General features: G+C 37.0%; 2 protein-coding genes across 6 annotated transcripts in view; one reads left to right on the plus strand and one right to left on the minus strand.

Moving 5' to 3' along the window:
• The window catches only part of LSM8 (LSM8 homolog, U6 small nuclear RNA associated), a 765,242-nt gene that overhangs the window by 387,443 nt on the left and 351,789 nt on the right, over nucleotides 1-26,010 (minus strand). The window lies entirely within an intron of this gene.
• CTTNBP2 (cortactin binding protein 2) overlaps nucleotides 1-26,010 on the plus strand; it is a 162,020-nt gene that overhangs the window by 72,201 nt on the left and 63,809 nt on the right. For 4 of the 5 annotated variants that reach the window (XM_050785103.1, XM_050785100.1, XM_050785101.1 and 1 more), the window contains exons 4-8: nucleotides 7,607-9,260; nucleotides 16,008-16,211; nucleotides 17,525-17,624; nucleotides 19,958-20,108; nucleotides 22,756-23,010. In XM_050785103.1, the coding sequence (XP_050641060.1) occupies nucleotides 7,607-9,260; nucleotides 16,008-16,211; nucleotides 17,525-17,624; nucleotides 19,958-20,108; nucleotides 22,756-23,010 (2,364 nt within the window). Of the gene's footprint in view, nucleotides 1-7,606; nucleotides 9,261-16,007; nucleotides 16,212-17,524; nucleotides 17,625-19,957; nucleotides 20,109-22,755; nucleotides 23,011-26,010 lie in introns of those variants that run through there. The other variant, XM_050785104.1, reaches the window with a different exon arrangement.

The following is a 26,010-nucleotide window of genomic DNA, read 5'->3' on the forward strand; positions in this document are numbered from 1 at the left end:
AGTATACTGACACTGACATTCCTGAATCTAATTCCGAGCCAGAGAGTATATGCCAGTCTTTTTTCTATTTATGACTCCTTTTTTCCACCAGTGAGAAACCCGATTTTCACTGTACTTCAGTATATTTACTCATTTATTCAAGTGTGGAACATACAGAGTAGTTTCAGAATCACTTACTCATACTGCTGTATAAGGCCAAAATGAAAACCTAGAGTTCAATATTTGTTTACAGATTCTTAAGGCAAAGTTTACAGGAAGTACAATTCACATATCAAGTTTAAAAATTAATGAGTTTTGAAAATGCATGCATGTGTGTAATTTGTGCATCCCCCACCCCACCAACAAGATATAGAATATTTCCATCACCACATAAAGGTTCCTGGAGTACCTCCCCAATAAGTCTCTCCCCCAACTCAGGCAACTAGTGAGCACTATTCTGATTTTTTCATCATGAATTAGTCTTACCTGTATTCAAATTTTAAGTAAACGATGACTATTGTCTTATAGTTAGTAAGCCTTAAATTCAGGAGCTGTTAGTCTTCCAGCTTTGTTTTGCTCTATCAAAATTGGTTTGGTTAGTCTAGATCCTTTGGGCTTCCCTACAAAAAAATTAAAGGCAGTTTGGTGTCTTCAAAAGTTTGCAGGGATAGAAATTTCATTTAATCTGTAGACTAATTTTGTGAGAACTGACATCTTAGTAAAATGGAGTCTTCCAACCTGTGGTTGTAGTACATTTCTCCATTCATTTAGATCTTTAATTTCTCTTAGCAATATTTGGCTTCTCTCAGTGTAGTGGTCTTAGTCATTTGTTGCTGTTACTCATATTTTTTGATGCTATTGTAAATAGCATTATTTGTTTAAGAATTTCAAATGTTTGTTGTTAATGTGCAGATATTCAATTGACTTTGTATGTTCACACTGTATTCTGTAATCTTGCTATATTACTTAAATAGTTCTAGCCAATATTTTGTATATTCATGATTTTCTAGGTTAAAAATATAAAACATAATGATCTGTAGAGAACATTTTACTTCTTCCTTTCCAAATTACTTGCCTGCCTGCCTTTTTCCTCTTCTTCCCCATCACTGCCCTGGAATTATTGCAGTGACTAGAACCTCCAGTGCAATGTTGAATAGAAGTAGTGAGAGTAAACTTTATTGTCTTTTTCTTAGGGAAAAAATATTTCATGTTTCATCATAAAGAACAATGTTGAATAGAAGTAGTGAAAGTAGACTTTATTATCTTTTTCATAGGGAAAAAAATATTTCATGTTTCATCATAAAGTACAATGTTAGCTGTGCTTTTCATAGATGCTCTTTATCTCATTTGAGATTTTATACTACTCTTTGTTGAAAGGTTTTTTTAAATCATGAATGGTTTTGATTTTAAAAAATAGCTTATTTGCATTTGTTGACATAATCCTGGTGTTTCTCTTTGATCTTTTAATATAATGAATTACATAGATTGATTTTCAAATATTAAACCAACTTAGACCCCTGAGGTAAATATCACATGGTCACCTTTTTAATACTCTTTTTATATATTGGTGGATTTCATTTGCCTGTGTTTTGCTAAACAGTTTTGTGTCTGTGTCCAAGAGAGATGTTTTTTCTGTAAATTTTAAAAAAATATTTTGTTTTGTGTAATGGTAATTTTTTGTTCATCAAGTGAATTGGAAGTCTTTTCTATTTTCTGAAAGGGTATGTGTAAGTTTGGCATCACTTTTTTTTTCTTTAATGTTTGCTAGAACATCAGTACAGCCTTACAAGCTAGGAGTTTTCTTTGGGAAGAAGTTTTTAATTGTGAATTTAGTTTCTCTTAAAAAATATAAAGCCATTGCAATTTTCTAGTCATTTTGTGTAATGTCTGAAAGTGTACGTTTCAGAGGACTTTTTTTAATTTGTTGAACTTATTGGCACAAAGTTATCCTTTTAATATTTCTTTATTCTGTAGTGATATCCCCTCTTTCATTCCTGTTGTTTGTAATTTGTATTTTTCTCTATTTCTAAATCTGGCTTTCTACATATTTAGCAATACTATTAATCTTTTAGATGAGACACAACTTTTGGATTTGTTCATTTCTCTGTCATTTATTTCTTCTGTTTCATCAGTTTCTTTGGTATTTGATTCCTTCTGCTTTGAATTTAATTTGCTCATCTTTTCCTAGCTTCTTAAGGTGAAGCTAGGATGATTGATTTGAGGCAGCTCTTCTAATGTAAACATTTAAAGCCATAAATTTCTCTCTGCCCTCTGCCTTAGCTGCTTTTAGATTCTCTGCCTTCACTGAGTCCCACAAATTTTGGTATGCTGTGTTCTTATATTCATTCAGCCCCAAATATATTCTAAATTACTTTGTGATTTCCTCTTAATCCTCTTTACTATTTAGCAATATATTGTTTTATTTTTGAATTTTGAGGTTTTCTTAATATCTTATGATTTATTTCCAGTTTAATTCTGCTTCAGTCAGAGAACACATTCTATAAGATTTTAGCCTTTTGAAATCTGTTGGTTTGGTAGTTCTCAATAGCTCAGCAAGTGCATTTGAAGAGAATATCTTTTGTAATTTTGGTATATTCCACCCTATAAATATCAATGGCTAGGTGATTTTTATAGTGTTTTCAGATATACTATATTCTTGCTGAGCTTTCTAATTTAGGTTTTTTAAGTGAGATATTGTTATTATTGTAGATTTGTCTATTTTTCCTGCATTTCTGTCAGCTTCTGCTTTGTATATTTTAGAGAAAATTAACACCATTGCCATGATTTATGTTGCAGGCTCTCTGTATGTAATATGTCTTTAATTTTTTGGCTGATTTCAATATTATTTATCTTTGTTTTCAGCAGTTTTACCACAATGTGCCTAGGTATAACTTTCTTTATATTTTTCTGCTTTGAAATTGCTGAGTTTCCTGGATTTGTAAGTTTGCCTTTTTAATCAAATTTGTAAATTTTGGGGCCATTTTTTCTAAGATATTTTTCTTCTGCATTCTGTTTTTTCTCTTTTTTGAAATTCCAGTTCATGGAATTTAAACCAGTTTACATTGCCCTAGATATGAATAAGATGCTGTTCAATTTTTTTTCAATCATTTTTTTCTATGCTCTTCAAATGGGATACTTTCTTTGGCTTTATTTTCAAATTAATTATTCTTTTTATTCTGCTTTCTCAAATCTGCTATTAAGCCCATTCTGAACTTTTTGTCAGTTTAGGTATTACACTTATCAGTTCTATTTGTACATTTGGTTCTTTTCTTATAGTTTCTATTTGTATGCCAGGATTCCCCTTCCCCTCATTTATTATGACTGTATTTTCTTTGAAAATGGCTGCTTTAAAATCCTTGTCACTAATACCAGTGTGGATCATCTTGGGCCAGTTTTTATTGACTACTTTTCTCTGGACTGCGATTCACTTTTTCTTAATTTCTTTGTCTAGTAATTTCTTATTGTATACTGAACACTGAGGATGATATGTTGCAGACTCTGGATTCTGTTACCTGCTGAAAAGTTGTACTTTGTTCTAGTAAGCAGTTACCCTGGTTAGATTCATATTCTGTCTCCTTGCAGTTGACAACATCTGAGGTCTTTGCTCAGCTCTGTCAGACATTCAGCAGCCACCTTCTGTCATTCTGTGGGGTCTTCCCCATGAATGTATAATTCAAGGATCAAACAAGGATGCTGTTAAATCATGGCAACCTCAAGCCCATATCACCAGTGCATTGTACTTAAGCTTCAGCTGCCAGTGCTACCAGAATAGGGAATTGCCTCCAGCTGAGCAGCTACACAAAGGCCAATCTCATCCAATGCTGTTGGCTCCTTTCTTACAGGAGGGTCTACTCCTCTCTCATTTCTACCTCTTTTATTGCTCTCACGAGCCTTTAAATCACTATGTTCTATATGTTTTTCAAGGGGTTGTAATTATTATCTGCAGGAGAATTAGTCTAATAACCATTGCTTATCCATTACTGGTAGCAGAACTTTCTCTGATATATTTTATAATTGCTAAATTGTAACCCCTATCTAACTTATAAAAACATTCATCTACATGTTTAATATGGTGTATTCTCTAGATTTTTGTATGCCTCTAGTGTGTTTTCAGAGGAAGAAATATAGTGCAAAGTTACACACATTTTAAATTAATACAAGTAGCTATTGTATTATGAATTGAAAACTTAGTATTTTTTAGTGCCAGGCACTATGCTATGTGATTTACACGTGTTGTCTTATTTAAAACCATAAAATAATGTAATTATTAGGACCATACAGAACCAATTTTTAGAGAACTTACCAAGGTCACACAGTAAGTTTGGGATCAGGATTTAGTACTATATAAAAATTATTTTTAAGGTACGGGAGTATGTTATTTACTACTACATCTCTCATTCTCTTAAGTACACATCGTTTGACTGAAATGGTCAAAAATTTTTTAATATAAAAATGTTTATATACTGTGTTTGTATACTGTTATTGGAAGGCTCCTGTAGAGAAAAGGGTGTTTAATATTTTAAAAAGAGCAACATAATAACTGATGGAATGAGTCCCAGAGGTGACGGGAGAAAATGAAGTTAATTGCTGAAGGAAAGTCCACCACTGAGCAGATGGAAACCTTTCCCCCTTTGATTGAAGGGAAGGAAATATGGATTGGTGTTGCTATGATAAAGCTTAAAGGAGGAGATAAGATGAAGAGGGGAAGTGAGTGAGTTTGAATGTTTTCGATAAAGGAGTCTGTAAAGAGAGACTAAGTCAGTTAAGAGGTCATTGGGTGAAGATTTGGGGGAAAGCAGAGGTTTGAAATATCCCCTGTAGTAAATGGCAGAGGAAGCTAAATGAAGTTAGGTAGAGTGATTGATGGCTGGGAGTCAGAGGTTGAGTTTGGAGCCATGTGTTTATAGGTATATCAACTGTGAGGTTTCCTCTGTGCTCTGCTACTTGTGGTATAATTTTTTTAAGACATGTATTAGTTTGAGGTAGGATTTACAAAGCACAAGTGATGGAGGACAACGATAGAAAGGAATTACAGATGCTCTTATAATAGTATAGTTTTCTGTATAAATATTTGAGATTAGCTGAGTTGGTCTCTGCTTGGAACTCCTTCTTCGATTTGATTCTGAAAGATGACGATCCATAGTGCAGAATTACTGTGGACAAGATGTGAGATATGCCGAGAAAAATCTGAGACAAGTAGAACCCTGAGTGATTGCCATGACTGACACTCATTAGCTGGATGACACTAGGAAAAACACTCATATGGCCTCTAGTTATTGTTTTGTAAAATGAAGGTAGCTCTTCAAATTCTCTACCTTCAGAAGCAAATGATGAAATTTGTATTTTAATAGTAAGCAGAAAATTGGCCTAGTTTATGTTTTTCTTACATTGCTGTAAGAATTTTTTTTTCTTAGGGTTAGCATAAAATAAGATTTAAGTTTTCTTAACAGTTCTAACTTTGCATATGCCTTCTAATACCAGTGTGTTATTTGGTGCATCTCAGAAGAGTTCAATGTGTTTTAGTTAATAATATGTCAAATTTGTGCAAGGCACCCACGTGAATAAGATATACATATAAAAACAGTATATGACAACACTATTGTTCCCCAATCTTACCTAATCTACTTATGAATTACTCCCAAAATTTTATCCAGTAGAATAAAGTATATGTGTAATTATGCTTGAGGAATAATCTCTATTCCTGATCATCTATTTATGAGACATATCCCAATGCTGTTTAGCAATCGTTTGTCAAAGCAGGAAGCATCTCAGAGTAAAGAATCACTATCTCTGACCATCCTTTTGGTCCCATGACTGACTGTGAGGGGAATGGAGTCATGGATTTTTGTAACAGGGCAAGAAACAGGAACATCTTCATGACTTACAGGTCGTGAGAGTATCTTCTTCCTCTGTTATTGATGACAAAAATTTGACTCAAATAAGTAGTGACTCTCTTGAGAGGATATTTGTGTTTAACATCTACATGAGAAAGCAAGTCCTATTCACAGCTTTATAATCAGGTAGATCTACTTTAACCTTTAGGAACCATAAGGCCCATTATGGACTGCCAGTGGAACATTTCACTAGTTGGGGAAGTGAGGCGTGTGGGCCAACCTGGCTTCTGTATCCCAGTTTGGGGTGTGACCTTTGTCCTTCAAGAGCCCCTCATGACAGATGCTCCCCTGGAGAGAAGTGAGAAATCTGCAGGAACATGTTAGACCAGTGCCGCTGTGAGGCTGCCTACGTAGCCAGAAAGCCCATTAGTAACAGAAGTTGATTGTTATCAGTGGAACTATGTTAATTTTAGCTAATTCCTTCAATTTACAATTTATGAAGCACCACTGTGTGCCAGCCACTATTCTAGGTCTTAACGACACAGTCCCTGCCCTCAGTGAAGTCACATTCGGGGTAGGGGGTGCAGGCATGTAGTGAACAAAGGTTGATAAACGCAGGGGTGGGAGGGACTGTTATTTCCCATAGGGTGGTGAGGGAAGACCTCACTGTAAAGGTGACAGCTAAGCAGAAGCCTGGAAGAAATGAACGAGCCAACCCCCGTGCTATTGGGAGCTTTTGTGTATATTAGAAAGCCCCATCTGGAGAGAGAAAGGCTTTAAAAGCTCCCTGTCTAGGTTGATCAGTTAGAAAAATGATTTTACTCTAGAAAGCACCAATCCTAAGGGCCCATGGCTTGGTGAACAAACAGTGCTTTTCTGTGAAGGAAAAGGCACCCAGTCTTCATGGCTGGGCAGGCGACTTGGGTGAGTAGGGAAGTTCAAGGAAGGGAGGGGGAGCTCTGGAGTTTTGCTCCCACTCACCCTCCCATGGGTCACTCTTGTGCCGTGCACAAGTGGCTTATTGTGGGAGTGCTATGGGAAGGTGTGTGGTGGGAATCCCATGCAGAAAGAACAGTAAGGGCAAAGACCCCAAGACAGAACCGTGTTTAGGAAACTCCAGGCGTCCAGTGAAGCTAAGGGAGCAAGTGGGATCAAAGTAGGAGACAAGGTGAGGCTCCAGGTTCACTGACACCAAATATAGTTCTAATAAGATCGTTCTTTAGCTCTTTAGAGTTTTCAAAGAACTTTCTTTCATATGTAATTTTATATGATTTCCACAACAACTCATCATAGGAAGCTCAAAGAAGGTACATTTCTGAGATAGATAATACAATTAGCAAACATAGTGGCTTAGAATTTAACTGAAGTCCTCGGTTTTCAGTACTTTTCATGATACTTTACCTCAGAGATTAATTATTTTAAAGCATTAAACCTTTTTTAAAAATATCACCAGTTCCATCACAGAGCTGTGTTTTTACAAAAATAGATCTTTCTGATCCCTGTGATTTAAAGCATCTGGTTATTGTTCTGTTTTTCTGTAGTTAACTTCAGTAGACTTTAAAAATTCTCTGTTGTTGTAATTTAGATGTTTTTATAAAGCCATTTACATCTATTTTCTCATTTTAATGGGCCTTTAAAATATTTCTTATCACAACACTTTTTGAAAATGTGGCGTTTTTGCTAACCCGAATATGTAATTGTTAGAAAATTAATAAAAATCTCACAAAAAGCATTTCCTTGGTGAAAAGAAAATTCTGTATATTAATCAGGATTTTCCTGTGAATTTCTTTCAGCTGGAAATGGAGAAGCTTCAGCTACAAGCCCTTGAGCAAGAGCACAAGAAGCTGGCCGCCCGCCTCGAGGAAGAGCGCGGCAAGAACAAGCAGGTGGTCCTGATGCTGGTCAAAGAGTGCAAGCAGCTCTCCGGCAAGGTCATAGAGGAGGCCCAGAAGCTCGAAGACATAATGGCCAAACTGGAAGAGGAAAAGAAAAAGACAAATGAATTAGAAGAAGAACTCTCTGCTGAGAAACGAAGAAGCACAGAAATGGAAGCTCAGATGGAAAAACAGCTCTCTGAGTTTGACACCGAGCGGGAACAGCTTCGTGCCAAGCTGAACCGGGAAGAAGCACACACCACTGACCTCAAAGAGGAGATAGACAAGATGAAGAAAATGATTGAGCAACTGAAAAGGGGAAGTGACAGTAAACCAAGCCTCTCTCTTCCACGGAAGACAAAAGATAGGCGTTTGGTTTCCATATCTGTGGGAACAGAAGGAACTGTGACAAGGTCTGTTGCATGCCAGACAGACCTAGTGACAGAAAGTGCTGACCATGTGAAAAAGTTGCCTTTAACCATGCCTGTAAAACCTTCCACAGGGAGCCCCCTAGTTTCTGCAAATGCAAAAGGGAGCGTGTGCACTAGTGCCACAATGGCCAGACCAGGTATTGACAGGCAGGCTTCCCACGGTGACTTGATTGGCTCTTCTGTACCCGCTTTCCCACCTCCAAGTGCAAACAGAATTGAGGAAAATGGACCAAGCACTGACTCAACACCAGATCCAACCAGTAGCACACCCCCACTTCCCAGTAATGCTGCCCCTCCCACCACTCAGACACCAGGCATAGCTCCTCAGAACTCCCAGGCTCCACCTATGCACAGTTTACATTCACCATGTGCCAACGCCTCTTTGCATCCAGGTCTAAACCCACGAATCCAAGCAGCTAGATTTAGATTTCAGGGCAATGCTAACGACCCAGACCAAAATGGAAATACTACCCAAAGTCCTCCGTCAAGAGATATGTCACCTACAAGTCGTGACAACCTAGTGGCCAAACAACTAGCTCGGAATACTGTGACCCAAGCACTGTCAAGATTTACAAGCCCTCAAGCAGGTGCTCCCTCAAGGCCTGGAGCGCCCCCAACAGGGGATGTTGGCACTCACCCTCCAGTCGGTCGGACCAGTTTAAAGACTCACGGTGTTGCACGAGTTGACAGAGGAAATCCTCCTCCTATCCCTCCAAAAAAGCCAGGGCTCTCCCAAACTCCTTCTCCACCACACCCCCAACTCAAGGTTATTATAGACAGCAGCAGGGCCTCGAACACAGGGGCCAAAGTTGATAACAAAACTGTGGCTTCGCCTCCTTCCAGTTTGCCACAAGGGAACAGGGTGACCAATGAGGACAACCTTCCTAAGTCATCCTCCCCTCAGCTGCCACCAAAACCATCCATAGATTTAACTGTGGCACCTGCAGGCTGTACCGTTTCAGCCCTGGCCACATCTCAGGTGGGTGCCTGGCCTGCTGCAACCCCCGGACTGAACCAACCTGCATGTTCAGACAGTTCCCTTGTCATTCCTACCACCATTGCCTTTTGCTCTTCCATAAACCCCGTTAGTGCCTCATCCTGTAGACCAGGTGCCTCAGACAGCCTCCTGGTAACAGCATCAGGTAAAGGGATCGAACTGTTATACCCTTTTTAAAGAATATGGCCTCTCTTCTCACTTGCCTTGATTTTCTTCACATTGCCTTGAAACTTTTTTTTTAATTTTATGCTTCCCCCACCCCCACCCATTTCTTTTCTCTCTCTCTCTCTCTTTTTTTTGTTTTTTGTTTTTTGTTTTTTGATTTTTGTTTGTTTGTTTTTAAAGGCTCCAGGGTATGGTGATTCATCTTGCTATATGAATTGCGGTTTCACTATGCTAAGTGCTTTCTTCTTTTAAAATAACCTGAAAGTAGTGGCTTAAAGCACATGGAGACCATTAATTTAGAGAGACTAAAGTATTTACATGGGAGAAAAGAGTATTCCTTCTTATTAAATATTTATCTCGCAAGACCTCAGTGGGTCATCATCAGACAGTACATGTTTAATTCTGTTCCTTCTGAGATGACATTTTTAAAGGCCTTTCAAGTAATTATTAACACTATATTGGATTACCAAATTGACTAGATTTGTTCTGTAATTGGTATATTTTAAGTTCTAATATCAGTTTGGTGTTTAGAGTTTTTTTTTGTTGTTTTTTTTTTTACCCTCAGAAATGGAGTGTGAATATTTATAAATCTGTTCTAAGTTTATTTCTAAAAGCCATGTACCCTATTTAGTGCTGCCGTCTTCCAGCACTTGGGCACAGATGGTTAACATAGCATGTGGGCTATGTTACAGAAGGTTTCCATTGCAGGTGTGGCTTATGAAGTCACTGAATCTGGGACTCTTGAACAAAGAAAAGGTGGATTTTTCCTTTTTGTTATACAGTGCTAGAGAAAGCATTGCTTTTTATTGACATGACTGGATTAGTTCTTTACTAAGCAAATGTGGCTCTAAAGTAATGTTACCAAAAACACATAATTATAAATAACAAGAGACTAGATTCCAACACCCATCTGACTAACTGCAAAGTCCATGCTGTTTCCAGTTCCCAATTTTACCCCTCAAAATGTGGAAGACAAAGTTCTGTTGAAGCTTTGGAGAAGTCTCTCCTACCATGGGATCTCAGTGGTTGGTGGAGATTGTTGGTTCTAACGGGAGGAAACTTTTATAATTACAGGAAGGTTTGAATAGTTGTTATATTGAGTACTTTGAAGGGAGAGAGAGAAAAGCAAATAGCATCATATTTGCTAATTATCAGGTGATGGCAGCAGTACTTTAGGATTTATTTGTCCAACTATAAGCTATCAACTTGAAATTAAGGTCTTTGAGAGGCTTTATCCATATTTTGAGGGGCAAAATAGGGAATTGGAAGCAGCATGGACTTTGAAGTTAGATCTATGTTGAAATCTAGTCTCTGCCATTTACAGTTGTGCATTTTTGGTGACTTCTTACGCTACTCATATGGGGGAGGGTGGCTGTTAGGAGGAGCAGATCCTCTAATCTGTCAGCATAGTATTGAGCTTAGAATAGCATGAGTAATCAATAAGTAGAGATGATATTACTGCTTCAATGATATTGTTGTTTACAGTATTTTTGAGAATTTGCTTTGGAATTGACTTTAGTATTATTTTGAGATATCTTTACAGGCATTCAGCGTTCTATATTTTTGATCCAAAATGGTATTACTGAGCTGAACAGCTCTTCTCGTGGCCTAAAATAATTTTGGCTGTTTCTTACAAATTAAATCCACCCTCAGAAGAGGAATTTTGCTACTCAGTAGAATAGAGAATGTACTATAAGATCTTTGGGCAGTCACAAAACACAAGTTCCAAAAATGTGTGGAGCAGTGGCAGTGCTGTTGCCACAAATGCATAGACTGTAAAATAGAAAACACTTCCTAGGATATAGAAGTTTTGTCACTTTAAAAAATACAAAGCCATCTTTACTCTGAGACCTTGAGGGTCTGCCACTTGTTGCCTTGGTCATGACTGTGGTCCAGGGTTTAGCTGCACATGCCCTTTGGTTTCGGCAGAGAAACCTTAAAACCAGGATCTATGACTGAGGAACATTTTGTCAATAGGATTGAAAAGTTAATGGATTAAAATGTGTTAACTTCTAAAGACAGAGATTTACTAATCTGTTATCTATTCACCAGGATGTCCTGCCCTAGGATACAGTAAAATTTTAGATAAAAGAGCTATAACCCCTCTGAAAAATGCCCTTCACTTATGTCTGGAAAGCAAAAGACACTATAGACCAGAGACCAAAAAAATACCAGCCCCTGAAGATACAGAAAACGGATTCCTTATTTTCTACTCTCTGACTTCTGCAATTTTGCCAAAGTATTTTGTTTATTTATTCCTCTCAGAACTGCAGAATTACTTTTGGTAGAATAACAGGTTTCTATGTCATTTGCTTATAAGATGTGACTTATTAAGGGAGAAGGGAGGCACTGGAAGCCTTGAGTCATTCAGCAAGTGTTTACTGAGCACCTAGACTGGGAAATGAAAGTGTGATTACACTTACACAATGGAGGTCTACAACTCTACAATTCAACTATAAATGTTGCGTTGAACTTTCCAAATAAGATAGAGGATTTAAACTCTGTTTTGCATTGAGATTACCCCTATTTTTGCCACTATGCCCATTGCAACTAAGAAACACCAGAGCTGCCTCCACCCTGCTTACTAACCTGTGTGTCCCTGGGTGAGCTTGTGCCTCTCCAGGTCATTAGCCCTTTGAAGGGTATTAACCTTCCAAACAGCCACTGATTCAATTGTGGTTGCCAAAAGCAAGGCACAGGGACAATGCACATCTGTCAAATACCTGACAGATGTCTCTTCCAATTTCTGTGATCAAACAAGCGCTGAACTAAGTATAGTAAGGCAGGATTAGTCCATTCCTGCCCTTTTCTAAGTATCACCCTAGAGAGCTAATTCCCTCTGAGCCATTAGCTTTTTCATTTAAAAGCAAAAGCATTGCGGGCTGCAGTGCTCATACCTGTAATCCAAGCACATTGGAAGGATGAGGCAGGAGGATCACTTGTGCGCAGGCGTTCAAGACCAGCTGGGTTAACATGGCGAAATCCCATCTTTACAAAAAATATAAAAATTATCTGGGCATGGTAGCGTGTGCCTTTAGTACCAGCTACTCAGGAGGCTGAAGTGGGAGGATCACTTGAACTCAGGAAGTCAAGGCTACAGTGAGCCTTAATCATGCCACTGTGCAACAGCCTGGGTGACACAGTGAGACTATGTCTCAAAAAAAGCATTGAACCAAAATTATAATAATATAATAATATTCCCAAACAATAAAAGATTTAAACTTGCCTGATAAATTTTCAAACTACCTCTCCCTCCTTGGAGAACTACTGGCCCATAGTACTTCCAACTCTAGAATCCTGTGTTCCATGTCAGCTTCTATCTATAACAATTATGACTAAGTTAGAGCCCCAAGGAAAATTGGAATGACAGAAGTTGCCCTTTCAATGAATTGTAGTATAAATTACCCAAACTCTATTTGGCAACCTTTATAGCCAAATGTTAAATTTTTAAATAACATTCTTAATTCTAAATGAACTAGAATTTCTTGTTCCTCCTGAACTTGCCAAATAAACACATTTCAAATGTTAGATGAACAGAAGCCTAAACCAGAAATCACTCCAGGCAACTGAGTTTCCATACCCTTGGAAATTGTTTTTTCTGTGGTTTTTTTTTTTTCATTTGATACATTTGATTTAATTTGGTTTACACCTTTTCCCTATTGAAACATGACTTTTAAAAATTATCCTCCATGTATGATTGGCTTAAAGGCTAAATCAGAAAACAAGAATGATCTGGGCTATGACATTAACCTTCTCCACCCTCTGAAGCTGATGCCGGAAGCTGTTCTCACTCCTTCCCTCTGCTATTGCATGTCCAGTCATTCCCTTCCTCCTGGCATGTTGTGCAGGATGCTCACCTTACTAATGTTTGCATATGACACTGCGAAACTGATTGACTTTTTGCTAACATCAGTAGAGTAGCTGTACGAATACCGGTCTGTTCTGTCTTAACCATTATTTAACCTCTTAACTAAACATTACCATTTTTATCATTGTCGGTAATTTCAGATGAACAATGTAGTCTCATGGTGAAGTCTTATTTTTCCCACATTTAGGCAGGATTTATTAAAATAAGCTTGTCTGTGTGTTAGACAACATTGGAAATGTTAGTGAAGATGTAAAATGTATTTACAATTTTAAAATACTTGGTATTTGTAAAGCATTTTTCTTCTGTAAAGATTTTTAAAATATATTGCAGACCTCTAAGAAAATAAGGCAACTGATATATCTTCTGTAGTTCTGTATAAGACGACCCTTCAGTGGTCTAAAGATGGAAAACAAATTGAAGAAAAAAATTTGTTTTTCAGATAACTTATTAAAAATAGGGTTTCCCAGGAAATTACAGCTGCAATTGAGTATTTCTGTATAAAGCAGTTGAAAAATATATTTAAACTGTCTTCTCCCCACAAAAGCCTAGATTTATGGTGAAAAAAGAAAAATGTAAACAAAACCCAAAAGAATAGCAAGCCATTTACATGTATTGGTATTCATAAAAGAATATCAATAACCAAGACCCCTTGGATGAGATCTAAAGAGAGAATGAAAGAGAGAGAGGCTGAGTATGAGCCCCATTCCCTCCTGTTCCACCGAGGACTGTAGTGCGATGCCTTCATATTGCCTGTGTTTGCTTTGCAGTCGAGGTTTTATACCTTCGTGTGTATAATTTCTCTGTTTATCCATTTCTAATAAGTACTGATTTAATTTTTGTGGGCCTGTTTTTTGTTTGTTTGTTTGTTTTTAAGAAAATACAAAAGGTAAAATGTACCAGAGAGGAGCCTTCTTGTAAGTATGAAGTAAAAATACTACTTTTGTAAGAAGAGCTAATGAGTATCAGTAGGAAAATATCATAAAGTTTATATAAATATTGAATTTTATGAGCATTTTGATTTTGTATGTCACTACATATAGTCCTAATAGGATTAAAAACAATAAATTATTCATAGACCCAAGTAATTGATTATAAAGATATAATATCCAGCTTTTTATAAGCAGTGTAGTTTCATTTGTATAATTGGCTTTGTTTTGCCTTTTTTAATAAATAGTTTTTAAATACTGAGAAGTTCCTTTGATATGTACTTTGAAAATATTTATTAAGATAATTTAAGGCCAATAATTTAGGATTTCATCATAAGAATTGAGTATTACATATGTGTATTAATATGACACTTATATGCCTAGAATAATTATGCTGATACCAAATGTACAGAGGGTATAAAACATCCATCTGTTGTATCTTACTAAAGGGATATTACCACGTATCGTAATCAGGTGGCCATTCTGCCTTGTATTCCACTGCTAAGAAAGGATGTACAGGTAAATATGGCAAGATCTTATCTCATCATGCCACACACTTGCAAAAGGATGTAAAGTCAAAAGCCCATATGACCATTGTTATGAGCAGAAGGTTCAATATGGTTTTAATTTTCTTTTACAGGTGGTAGTGGATAGTTATAAAACATTTTAAAAATCCAAATGGTATAGTTCCTTAATGTAAAATTTTACTGCAGCTAGTAAAAGTAATCTTTGTTTTATGTACAATGAGATGTATTGTGCATATAGAAATTTAGGGTCTAGCCATTGTGAAGCACTATTTAGAATAAAGCCCTCCATCTGTGATCACTTTGGTCAGGACAAACTAGACCTAATTGGCCTGTGAAAGTGTGCTCTTAGGGATAAATATATGTACATATGCACAATGCTGTTACACGTATTAGAACCCTATAAGGAAAAAGAAGAAAATGTCTTATTTTGAAAATTCACTGTATTTAAGTCTAAAATACACAAATACCTATATATCACATTGAATGAACATTTTTACTTTACTGTTTTTACAGCCTTTTGATCAAGGAAGAATTCAGAAAGTTTTTCATGCTATATGCAGCCGAATTCACACACTTAACAGATTCTCTTCTAAAGCTGCTAAATACTGATGAGAAATATCTAACTATGATAACTCATTGTTTTTGTTAAAATTACATATTGAGTGTCCTGTTTTGTTGGCTGATTAAAAGTTTGTTAGGCGTTTTGTAAAGGTGGCCAGATGACACCGTCTTCACAATTGTATATAGAATATTTGTGCTGGTGAACTCTAGATCCAGTTATATATGTTATATTTTATTATCTCTTAATACTGAATAGCAGTTGGCCTCCATTATTTCCATTCCCAAATAAGGGAATTCAAGGAATATAAATAGACTCTTTGGTCCATCTTAACAGTTTACATAAAATTTGTAATTAAACATTTTAGAAACATTGTTGAAAAAGAAAAATCTGTTTCTTACAATTATTTATCTTATACCTAAAAATATCAGTTCACTTTTCCAGATTAGTATTGAACTAGAGGAAAACTTTACCTTGTAAAACCTTTACATTTTAAAATTCAAATTGTTTTAAAATCCTGAAGAGGAATTTGAACTTTTAAAACAAGACAGCCATCTTAAGTTTTCCTAAAACCAATCACCACTTTAACACTTACCTGTACAAGACTCATGACTAAAAATAATTTTTCACTATGTATGTTGATTTAATTGGCAGCAGATATAAGATCTGAAATAACAGTTCAGATTCATGCTAAGTAAATATTAACAGATTGATAATGTTAGAAACCACATAATCCTCTAGGGACACATGTTCATATGTTTGTGTGTGTGTAATTCAGAAAGGAATGGGTAATATCTATCTCTTGTCCTTGCTCCTACTCTCTAACGAGGGTCACTTTAACCTACAGGCTGGTCACCCTCCCTAACCCCTTTGCTAATGAGTGGTGGTCCTGCCCCCCTGGCTGGCAGGCCCACCCTTCTTCAGCAAGCTGCTGCCCAGGGAAATGTCACTTTATTATCAATGCTGCTTAATGAAGAAGGACTGGACATTAATTACTCCTGTGAAGATGGCCATTCTGCCTTGTATTCTGCTGCTAAGAATGGACATACAGGTAAATATGGCAAGATCTTATCACACCACACACTTGCAAAAGGAGGGAAAGTCAAAAGCCCATGTATCCATTGTTATGAGCCTAAGGCTCAATTTAGTTTTATTTTTCTTTTACAGGTGGTAATTGATAGTATTAAATGAGATTTAAAGATTGTATAAACATTTAAAAAATCCAAATTGTACAGTTCCTTAATATAAAGTTTTACCACAGCTAGTAAAAAGTAATCTTTGTTTTATGCAAAGATGACTTTGCATTTATGGTCCGTTAGAAATACCTGATATATGAGAAAGTCTAATTATGAGAACTTTAGTGCTACATGCTACAGTGAGGGAAAGTTTTAGTAGTTAGGAAAGGACATGGGCCTGAAATCGTTCCACAGTTGGAAGAATTTATGGTTATTTGAATGTCTTAAAAGAACCGAGAAGTTGTGTAACTATAAATGGTATATCGATGAAGACTGGGAATTATTCTTGTTCTTTAAAATGCAAATCCTGTAGTCAAATATACCAAAACATATGGGAGTGCAGAAAAAGAGAGGATTTGACCGCAAATGCAAAGTCAGATAGCATTGCATATGGGAGCCCATGTGACTGTCGATTAATTCAGATAAATGGAGGATTCTAGCAACCTCAGAGAGCCTATTATTTTTTAAGTATTCTAGAATTCTTCATAAACACTATGGAGATTTTCATTAATATAGAAGAAGTAAATCTAGTAAGTAACATGAGGAATGTGACATCTAGGTGGCATTTATTCCTGAGTTAGGTGACTTCCAATGGGCTGTCCTTTAGCCTCATTCATGGAGTTAAGGGTAGTATGCCCACCATCCAGAAGCAGTTTAAAGATTAAACATCATAAAGTAATAATTTATTTAAATACAAAGAATGGTATTTCAGTTTGGTAAGTGAATTTGGTTCTCCATCCAGGAACATTATTTTCTGGGATAGACTGGTAGAAAAATCTGGTAAAGCATTTTCTGGCACATGACATTTTTTTTACTCAGCAACAACTCTTCCCAAAATGCACGCGCGCATGGGCACATGCACGTGCACACGCACACACACACACACACACACACAAACACACACACCCATCTTAGTCAGTGAGTCTGGGGTATTATAATCTTTGGGAGAAGAGGCTGCTTTTCCTATAAATTAGTCTGCAGAGTCTCAGGTCTGCCATGATGGAATTGTGAGATGAACTGTGCAGGGGAGAGGCCCTTTGGGTTTAGAATCTATCTACAGATTGCATAGAGTTTGGCACATCTTAACTCCAAATGGGGAATTTACATGGCTTTCTATTAAAATCCATAGACTGTGTGAGATTGCTGCTGAGTGCAGAAGCCCAAATCAATGCTGCTGATAAAAATGGCTTCACACCCTTGTGTGCTGCAGCTGCTCAGGGACATTTCGAGTAAGTTGCTCTTAATTCCTTTTTTCTCACTGTGAAAGCCTCTTTTTATAATTTGCACACATATTTTAGTTCCGGCTGGATGTGTAAACTAGTGCTTAAAATCACTGGCAAATAAATTCACTAAATATATTTGAGGATTTAAATGCAAACTAGGATTCTAAATTTGCTCTTAATAATAGTTAATATTTGAGGGAAGTGAAGAAGAGAACTGTGCTGTGTCCCAACTGAATGTAAATGAACTTTCTTCAGAAGATAATCTGGCATGTCAACACATATGTCATGAGATAAAAGACTGTTGAGAAGCTTGTTGTTCACTATTTTACACCATTCCAACCCCCCAAAAGATTTTTTACTTATGATGTCACTAAAAGTAGAACATGGAATTAAATTGGTTGTAATAATCTGAACTTCCTAGTGGTAATGTATTCTAATTATTCATCTTGTTTTACCATTTAAAACAAAATTGAAGCATGAATTTCACATACTGAAAGAAGTTTGAGCATTAAGCCAAAGATACCTATTAATTAAAATATACCTAACTTTAGCAATGATTTATTTAGTAGCTTACTAAGTCAGTCAGATATAGGCATGACTTTTTAACATTAAAAGTCATATTTTAATTTTTAAAAAATAGAAAATAGCTAAGTTGCTTTTTCTGCCTGTGCTGAAATGTCGGGTTGTGGGAAACACAAGTTGCTTTTAACTTTTTAATCTAACTGTCCCGATAGAAATGTTCTTTAACAAATTACAGAATTATTGAAATGGGGTTTTTAAGGTTGAATCCATGTTATTAATCATAAATATAAAATTTTTAAAATACAAAATGAATTATTTATGTATAGCATGATTTACTTTTCTGCATATCGAACACATATTTCATTACCCTGAGTTTGTCATTGAGAACCCTAGACACTGATTTTGCTGTACTCTTTGGGCATATCCTGACTCCTTCAAAAGGAATTTCTCCTTCTGAGCTGTGCTTTTTACCTTTACTTTCACCAGGCAGCCTGTAGGGCCACTTTCTTGGAGAGTATAGCAGTCACAGGAATGGAAGCATGGATAACTCTGCAAAAAGGAAGGACCCTGGAGAAATCTGGGGATTGATTGATTGATTATTATTTTTTTTTTTTAGACGGAGTCTTGCTCTGTCACCAGGCTGGAGTGCAGTGGTGTGATCTCAGCTCATCACCTCACTGCAACCTCCGCCTCCTGGGTTTAAGTGATTCCCCTGCCTTGGCCTCCGGAGTAACTGGGACTACTGGTACACGCCACCACACCCAGATAATTTTTTGTATTTTAGTAGAGATGGGTTTTCACCATGTTGGCCAGGATGGTCTGGATCTCCTCACCTCGTGATCTGCCCCCCTTGGCTTCCCAAAGTGCTGAGATTACAGGTGTGAGCCACTGCACCAGGCCGGATTGGTTAATTTAAATGTGTCTGATACACACATACATCAACATGTCACTTAATTTAAAATATATATATATATATATATATATATATATATATATATATATATATATATATAAATAAAAGTCAGATACTGCAAGGGAAAACTAGGAAAAACATTCATTGGAGTGAAAATAAAAGATGAAGTGGATTGCTTCTTTCTTTGATTATGATTTAGCCCTCTTTTTAAGTTTATTCTCAACTAATTTTACAACTTAAGCTCCGCATGTTTAGCTAGTAACTAAGTGTCACAAAGTCTTGACTTTACCTCATTTCTTTCCTCCTTGATTCTCAGGGCAGCGGAGTTTCTGCTCAGCTATCTTTTTCCTCATCAGCTGGCCTGCCTTCAGGAGACAGGACAACCTCTGCTGTCTTTTCTCCCCAAGGCAACCCTTTTCTCAGCCATTCTGCTGCCTTTTATAGAGAAGGCACATGGTGCCCTGCTGTCTATGCTATTTATAATTATTTTCTCAAGTGAAAATCTCAGAATGACTCAGCAGCCTTTTTTCAATGTTCAAACTATTTTGAACCAAAATAATATATATTTATCAAGTACAGTTAAACCGTTCATCCCAGGAAGTTCAATTCTAAGGACTCTGCTTTCACAAGTTGGTTATAGGGAAGTATCATAAAGGAGGTATTAGCACTTTTCAAATTTTCATGGGAGAAATGAAATTTTGTTATTAGAATATATTTTCTAGCCTTATAAAAATAGTATTCATGTAATAAGATCCATAATAATTGATATATATATATAAATAGAAACAGTTGATGTATATAAAGATGCAGCATTGCCTTCTTTTCTGTATTTAATATCTTGGTTAGGTGGTGCTTCAAAGGTCAAACCCAGGTTTTATGTAATTAATCCTAATCTTGTGTGTAGGTGTGTAGAATTATTAATTGCATATGATGCTAACATTAATCATGCTGCTGATGGAGGACAGACACCTCTATACCTGGCCTGTAAAAATGAAAATAAAGAATGTATTAAACTCTTGTTGGAAGCCGGAACCAACCGAAGTGTAAAAACCACAGTGAGTACCACTCTGGTTATTTTTTTCCCCCCTGTATACATAATTTGCCATATATTTGTAAACTCTACAACTAGAAAAACAAAATAAAGGTTAAAATAGAGGTTGCTTTATTTTGTTTTGCTCGTAGGATTTGGAAAGTGTCTGACCCTTGTTTGAATCTCTTTCCTGTTAATTAAATGTCTTGTTCATTAGCCTAACCAGTCCTTTAACCTCTGAGCCTCAGATTCATCTGTCAAACAGGAAAACAAATACCTATGCTTTGATTATTTTTAGAACTAGGGCAGACAAGGGAGGTATAATTTTTTATTCATTCAACAAATAATAGTCTCAGATCCTGTGTTTTCTTAAGTAAAGGAGAACCAATGGTTAATAATGGCCACAGAGATGTGGCCGGGTGTGGTGGCTCACGCCTGTAATCCCAGCACTTTGGGAGGCCAAGGTGGGCAGATCACCTGAGGTCAGGAGTTTGAGACCAGCCTGATCAACATGGAGAAACCCCATCTCTTCTGAAAATAGAAAATCAGCTGAGCATGGTGGTGCATGCCTGTAATGCCAGTTACTTGGGAGGCTGAGGCAGGAGAATCGCTTGAACCTGGAAGGCAGAGGTTGTGGTGAGCCGAGATGGCACCATTGCACTCCAGCCTGGGAAACAAGAGTAAAACTCCGCCTAAAAAAAAAAAAAATCATATATATAAGCAGAGATGTAATAAGCTAGATATAAACATTTTTAATGACTGTTATTGCTAGAGTTTTTTTTAAAAAAACTTCCTATTTTTTGAAAATCTGAGAAAACAGTTTAGTTTTATATTTTTCATGTTATTTATATATATTGAGAAATCTGTGGTGTTACACTTATTCAGTATAAAATTCTATAGTGAAAAATAATTTTGTATCACTGGGCTGAATGAAAAAAAAAAAAAGCAGTACAGCATAAAAATTAGTCACATCCTAAGTTAGAGAACACAGAAATCCATTCTCTCCAGCTAGTTGCTGGTGAGCTGAACAAAATCTTTGAAAGTATGGATGCTCAAAAGTTCAGAGATAAACAGTGTAATTGGGAACAATTATGTCTGTGCCTTATAATAAGTATCAAAAAAGGATGGAAGATAGAAATTTATTTTTCCAGAAATGGTTGCATGGCCTTTCTAATATAAATCGGGAAAGGTCAAAAGCACTTATAGTCTTCAGTAGTAGACTACTTGTGTGGTATACTGTTATACTACCCAAGTAAAGGTGTCCACAACCCAGTGAAGAACACACCTGAATGGAGCTGATTGAAGCTCCCTACTTGTCTTAGCCAAGTGAACTTTATTTATCTGTTTGGAGCACCCTTGTCTTGTCTTAGCCAAGTGGATTTTATTGGTATGAGATACCAAACCAGAGAAAAAGCTGCATTGCAAAGGGACGGCTTTAGCAAATGATCAGATGACTTAACCCAAATTTAGATTGTTCTTATTAATTGTCTATTTATCTGTCTTCTACCCTATTATTTTTTAAAAGTGTACTGTAGCTTACTGAAATATATTTAGTATAGCAGTGTGAAATACTACATGAAAACGGTATGTCAAGGGGAAATTAAAGGTAGAAAAACATAGCCAAAATACAAATCACCAAAATAAGCCAGGTTCTTTTATGAAAATTTTTTTTAAAAAATAAAGAAAATGAGTGTCCGAATAGAATGCAGACCCATCTCTATATAAAGATGAAGAGACTATAGATAGAACCTAGATTTTTCCCAGAATAATGCTTGTCAAGCTTTAGTGTTTTAGAATCTCCTGGAGGTATCGTTAAGTTAGATTGGTAGACCCCATCCCCAGAGTTTCTGATTCAATAGATCTGAGATGAGGCTTAAGAATTCACAGTTCTATCAAGTTCCCAGGTGATACTGATGCTGCTGGTCTGGGGACCACACCTGAGAATCACTGCCCTAAAAAGGACTTCTATTAATACCCCTAACTCCATCTACCAGCTAAGTGGGTAATAGAGGCTCCAAAGTAATATATTCTAGAAAACAGACCCAGTAATTTTAGTTGAAACATTTTCTAAGCTTATAATGATCAGTATCCCTCTGCAGTCACAAAACACTCAATAGGGGCCTGTAAACCTGCACTGAAATTATTTGGCTTTGTTTTTTCTTTATGTCTACCTTTTCCCTGTTATTTAGGATCTTTCCTTCTGGAATGGTTGGCATAAAATTTTAAGATCGCAGAGTTAGGTCAGTGCCTTATAAGTAAAACTGGCTTATAACTGCATTCTTTCAGTACTCTACTAATAACATTCTTGCATATAAATTTTTTAATTCCTTTAAAGTTCATTCTCTTTCATAGTATTAAATTGAGATTTTGATTTACCATACATAATACTCAGTTATGCCCTGGGCAGTACCTGCTCACCCCAAATGTTTAACTGGTAGGTAGAAGTGATTACAAAATAGCAAACATGAGTCATAGCAGTTGGAAATATTGTTAACTGACAGAAGTCAGAGAACTTTACCCAGCTCATCAGTGTTGATGTTCAGGATTGGAATGCCTGCTTTTCCCAGCTCAGTGGTCCATGCCCAAGAACATTTTGAAGTGAACTTTCAATAACATTATCCTTGACATTAATGTTGTTATCAACCCTTTCCCCCTGGTCATTTTATTTTCAGGATGGCTGGACACCAGTTCATGCAGCTGTGGACACTGGTAATGTGGACAGCCTCAAGCTTCTTATGTACCATAGAATACCAGCTTGTGGAAATTCTTTCAATGAGGAGGAGTCCGAGTCAGGTGTCTTTGACTTGGATGGAGGAGAAGAGAGTCCTGAAGGCATATTCAAGCCTGTTGTTCCTGCAGACCTCATTAACCACGCCAACAGAGAAGGCTGGACTGCTGCCCACATCGCTGCTTCCAAAGGTTTTAAGGTGTGTCTGTTAGCAGCTGGCCTCATCATGCAGCTGTAATTTGATGAGCGGCGAAGTTGTCTGCTATAGATGAAGTGTACTTAAATTGAATAATTGGAGACTGAGTGATACAATTGCAGATGTTACCAATACAAATTGACATTATTCCTATGCAATAGTTATGGTCAAGGGCATAAGAGACTTTTAATAAAAATAATTTATTTGTAGTTTGTTAATGAGAAATATGAGGGTAATTTCAAACATTTTATCTACAATAGGAGCAAATCATTGGCGTTGATTTAGTTCATTGGGTTGCTTACTTCAGTACCAACACCACGCTGCTAGTGAGAGGCAGGGTGAGGATTCACATTCGTGCTGCAGAGCTCGTTCTCTTGCCCTGTACCCTCAGCTGCCAAACTTACCCCTGTCTGTGCTGTCTTACCAATATCTAAGAGGGAGCTCTAGATGCTCAGATAGAATACGGAATGTTTCTGAATATTAAAGAAATAGTGTAATATAGTAATCCATTCACTCATGTTGTTCTGATGTCAATCACTTTAGCATTAATTTGTGTTAGCAATAATAAGATATTAGGAAGTTCCTGAGTGCAAGCTACTGTGTGTGCTAACATTTGTAAGGATCATTTCTGCCATTAGGTAGCTCCTAGTTCAGTGGCAAGTGTGCAGGGTACAAGACAAATGTAGGACAAGAAAAGCACAAAAATGAACACAAGGAGAACAGAAATGCACTTGGAACAGTATAAAAATGCAGCAATTACAGGAAAAAGAAGGAGAACATACGTATTTCAAAGGGCAGAACTTCAGGAGTGTTAGGCTCAGGCATGGCTCATTCTGGAGGAGCTGGAAATTATTTTGAGCTTTGCAAGGAGGATTAAATTCACCATCACCATTGAGAAAGGAGAGTGGTTCAGGTGAAAGGAGCAGTAAAAACAAACACATGGAAGTAGGGAGGTGGATAACAGGTCCCGGTTAATTGGGATAATGGAGAGTAGTGAGAAATAAGACCTGACTGGGAGTCTCACAGCAGGGCCTGGGGCCTTCAGTGACATAGCAAGGAGTTTGGTCTTAATTTACTATTCAAAGTGAAACCATTGAAAGGTTTTGTACAAAGGAACAAAATAATCAACTGAATAGTTTAAATAGATTCATTTAGCAAGAACATCAAGAAGATTTGAGATTACAAAGAAATTGGTATCAGGAAGAGACACTACATGAAAGATGATGAGAGCAGTGGAAATAATGAGAAATACTAGGAATTCCCCAGGAATGAGCATGTTAGATGAGGGAAATGGGGGAGCTGAATAAAAAGATAGTAGTAACATTCCCAAAAAGAACAAGGAAAAGGATCATTTTGATCGAGAAGACAGAATGCAGTTTTAGACATGCTGAATGTGTTACGATTTGTTCATCCAGATGGAGATAGCTAAAGATGTGTATTTAGAGCTCCTGGTTGGGTAACTTCCTGTTGTGATCTTGGCAGAAGCTGTTCATCTTGGACTTTGGTGTTTTACAAAATGAGAAAAGGGCATGATACAGTTGAGTCTGGAGGTATGGTTTGTTAGCAGTAGTTTTGTTGTTTTGTTTCCCCAACTTCACCCTTTGACCAAAAAGATACAAAAATTCTGGGAACTTGATTTGTATGTATGATTTGAATGGAATGCAATAATATTTGACATAAAAGTTTTTGGGAGACAAAGATGGGAAATGTGAATAGTTTAAACCTGAATATGTACAGTTAATCTAGGACTATGAATCTCTTTTGCTATTGTAGAGGTGCATGGAAAGGGTAGTTTGCAACCTGCCTCCACTCCTTTAAAAGAAAAACTCTGAATGTAATATGAGATGTTAATGATAGGAGTGTGTTAGGCCTGCACTCAGCCTAGAGGCAAAAAAAAAAAGAAAGAAAGAAAAACAAAACCTGAACACCCTTGATCTAGGATGTTCAGCTACTGCACCTCTCAGGCTAGGCAGAAAGGAACTCACTCCCCAGGGTGAGTTACCCTTCAGTGTAGGGCAGTTGTGATGCCGCTCAACTCCTTAATTATGACTTCTTCATTAGTTCTGGTGTTTTTATGATCAAAGAGGGCATTGTCATTGATTTCCACACCTCTGGCATATTGTCCAAGGGAAATGTGACCTCTTTCTCCCGTAGACTATGACTCTCGTGTATTCTTTTACTTTAAGAAGCACAAGATGAATTTTGGACAAGGAAAGAGAGATTTTTTTAAAAGTGGGCATGACTGACAATATTCACATGCTGCTAGGCTATTAATATATTTTTTAAGCCCTGGAGTGGACATTAAATCTTCTAGTCTAACCTTTCCATTTTATGATTAAGACATTTAAACCCCAGAGGGTTTAGTAGATAAAAGTTGGGAATGAAGCCCAGATTGCCTGAATCCATTAGTCTTTTCATTGTACCATACTTCCTTCTACCCTAGTCAAAGATATTGGAAAATGTATTAGTGTCATTTGTCTAATATTTATTTTCTGGCTGAGATAGTTCTACAGAAAGTAATCTACTTATAACTAAGATATTAAGGCCAGATTTCTGAAAAAATACAGCTCTGAGCTAGTCATTGCACTGGTAGAAAGATTCTACATTGACCACAAGTAGAGCTTAAAAATAGTTTTTTTCTTTACTCTAGCATACATTTGTCTAATCTACACAGAGTAGTAGAATCATTGCTACCCAAGAAGATGACTTCAGTTTCCACATGGTTTTCAGTAGAGAATTGTGGAATTTCAGAGCTTGAAGGGACATAACATAGCTCAGTGGTCCCCAGCCTTTTTGGCAGCAGGGACTAGTTTCGTGGAAGACAGTTTTTCCATGGTTGGGGGTGGGGTGGGGTGGGAATGGTTTCAGGATGAAACTGTCCCACCTCATAAGGAGCACGCAACCTAGATCCCTTGCAGATGTAGTTCACAATAGGGTTCACACTCCTATGAGAGTCTAATGCCACCGTTGATCTGACAGGAGGCGGAGCTCAGGCAGGAATGC

This window comes from Macaca thibetana, chromosome 3 (genome assembly GCF_024542745.1).
Source record: "Macaca thibetana thibetana isolate TM-01 chromosome 3, ASM2454274v1, whole genome shotgun sequence".
Taxonomy (NCBI): Eukaryota; Metazoa; Chordata; class Mammalia; order Primates; family Cercopithecidae; genus Macaca; species Macaca thibetana.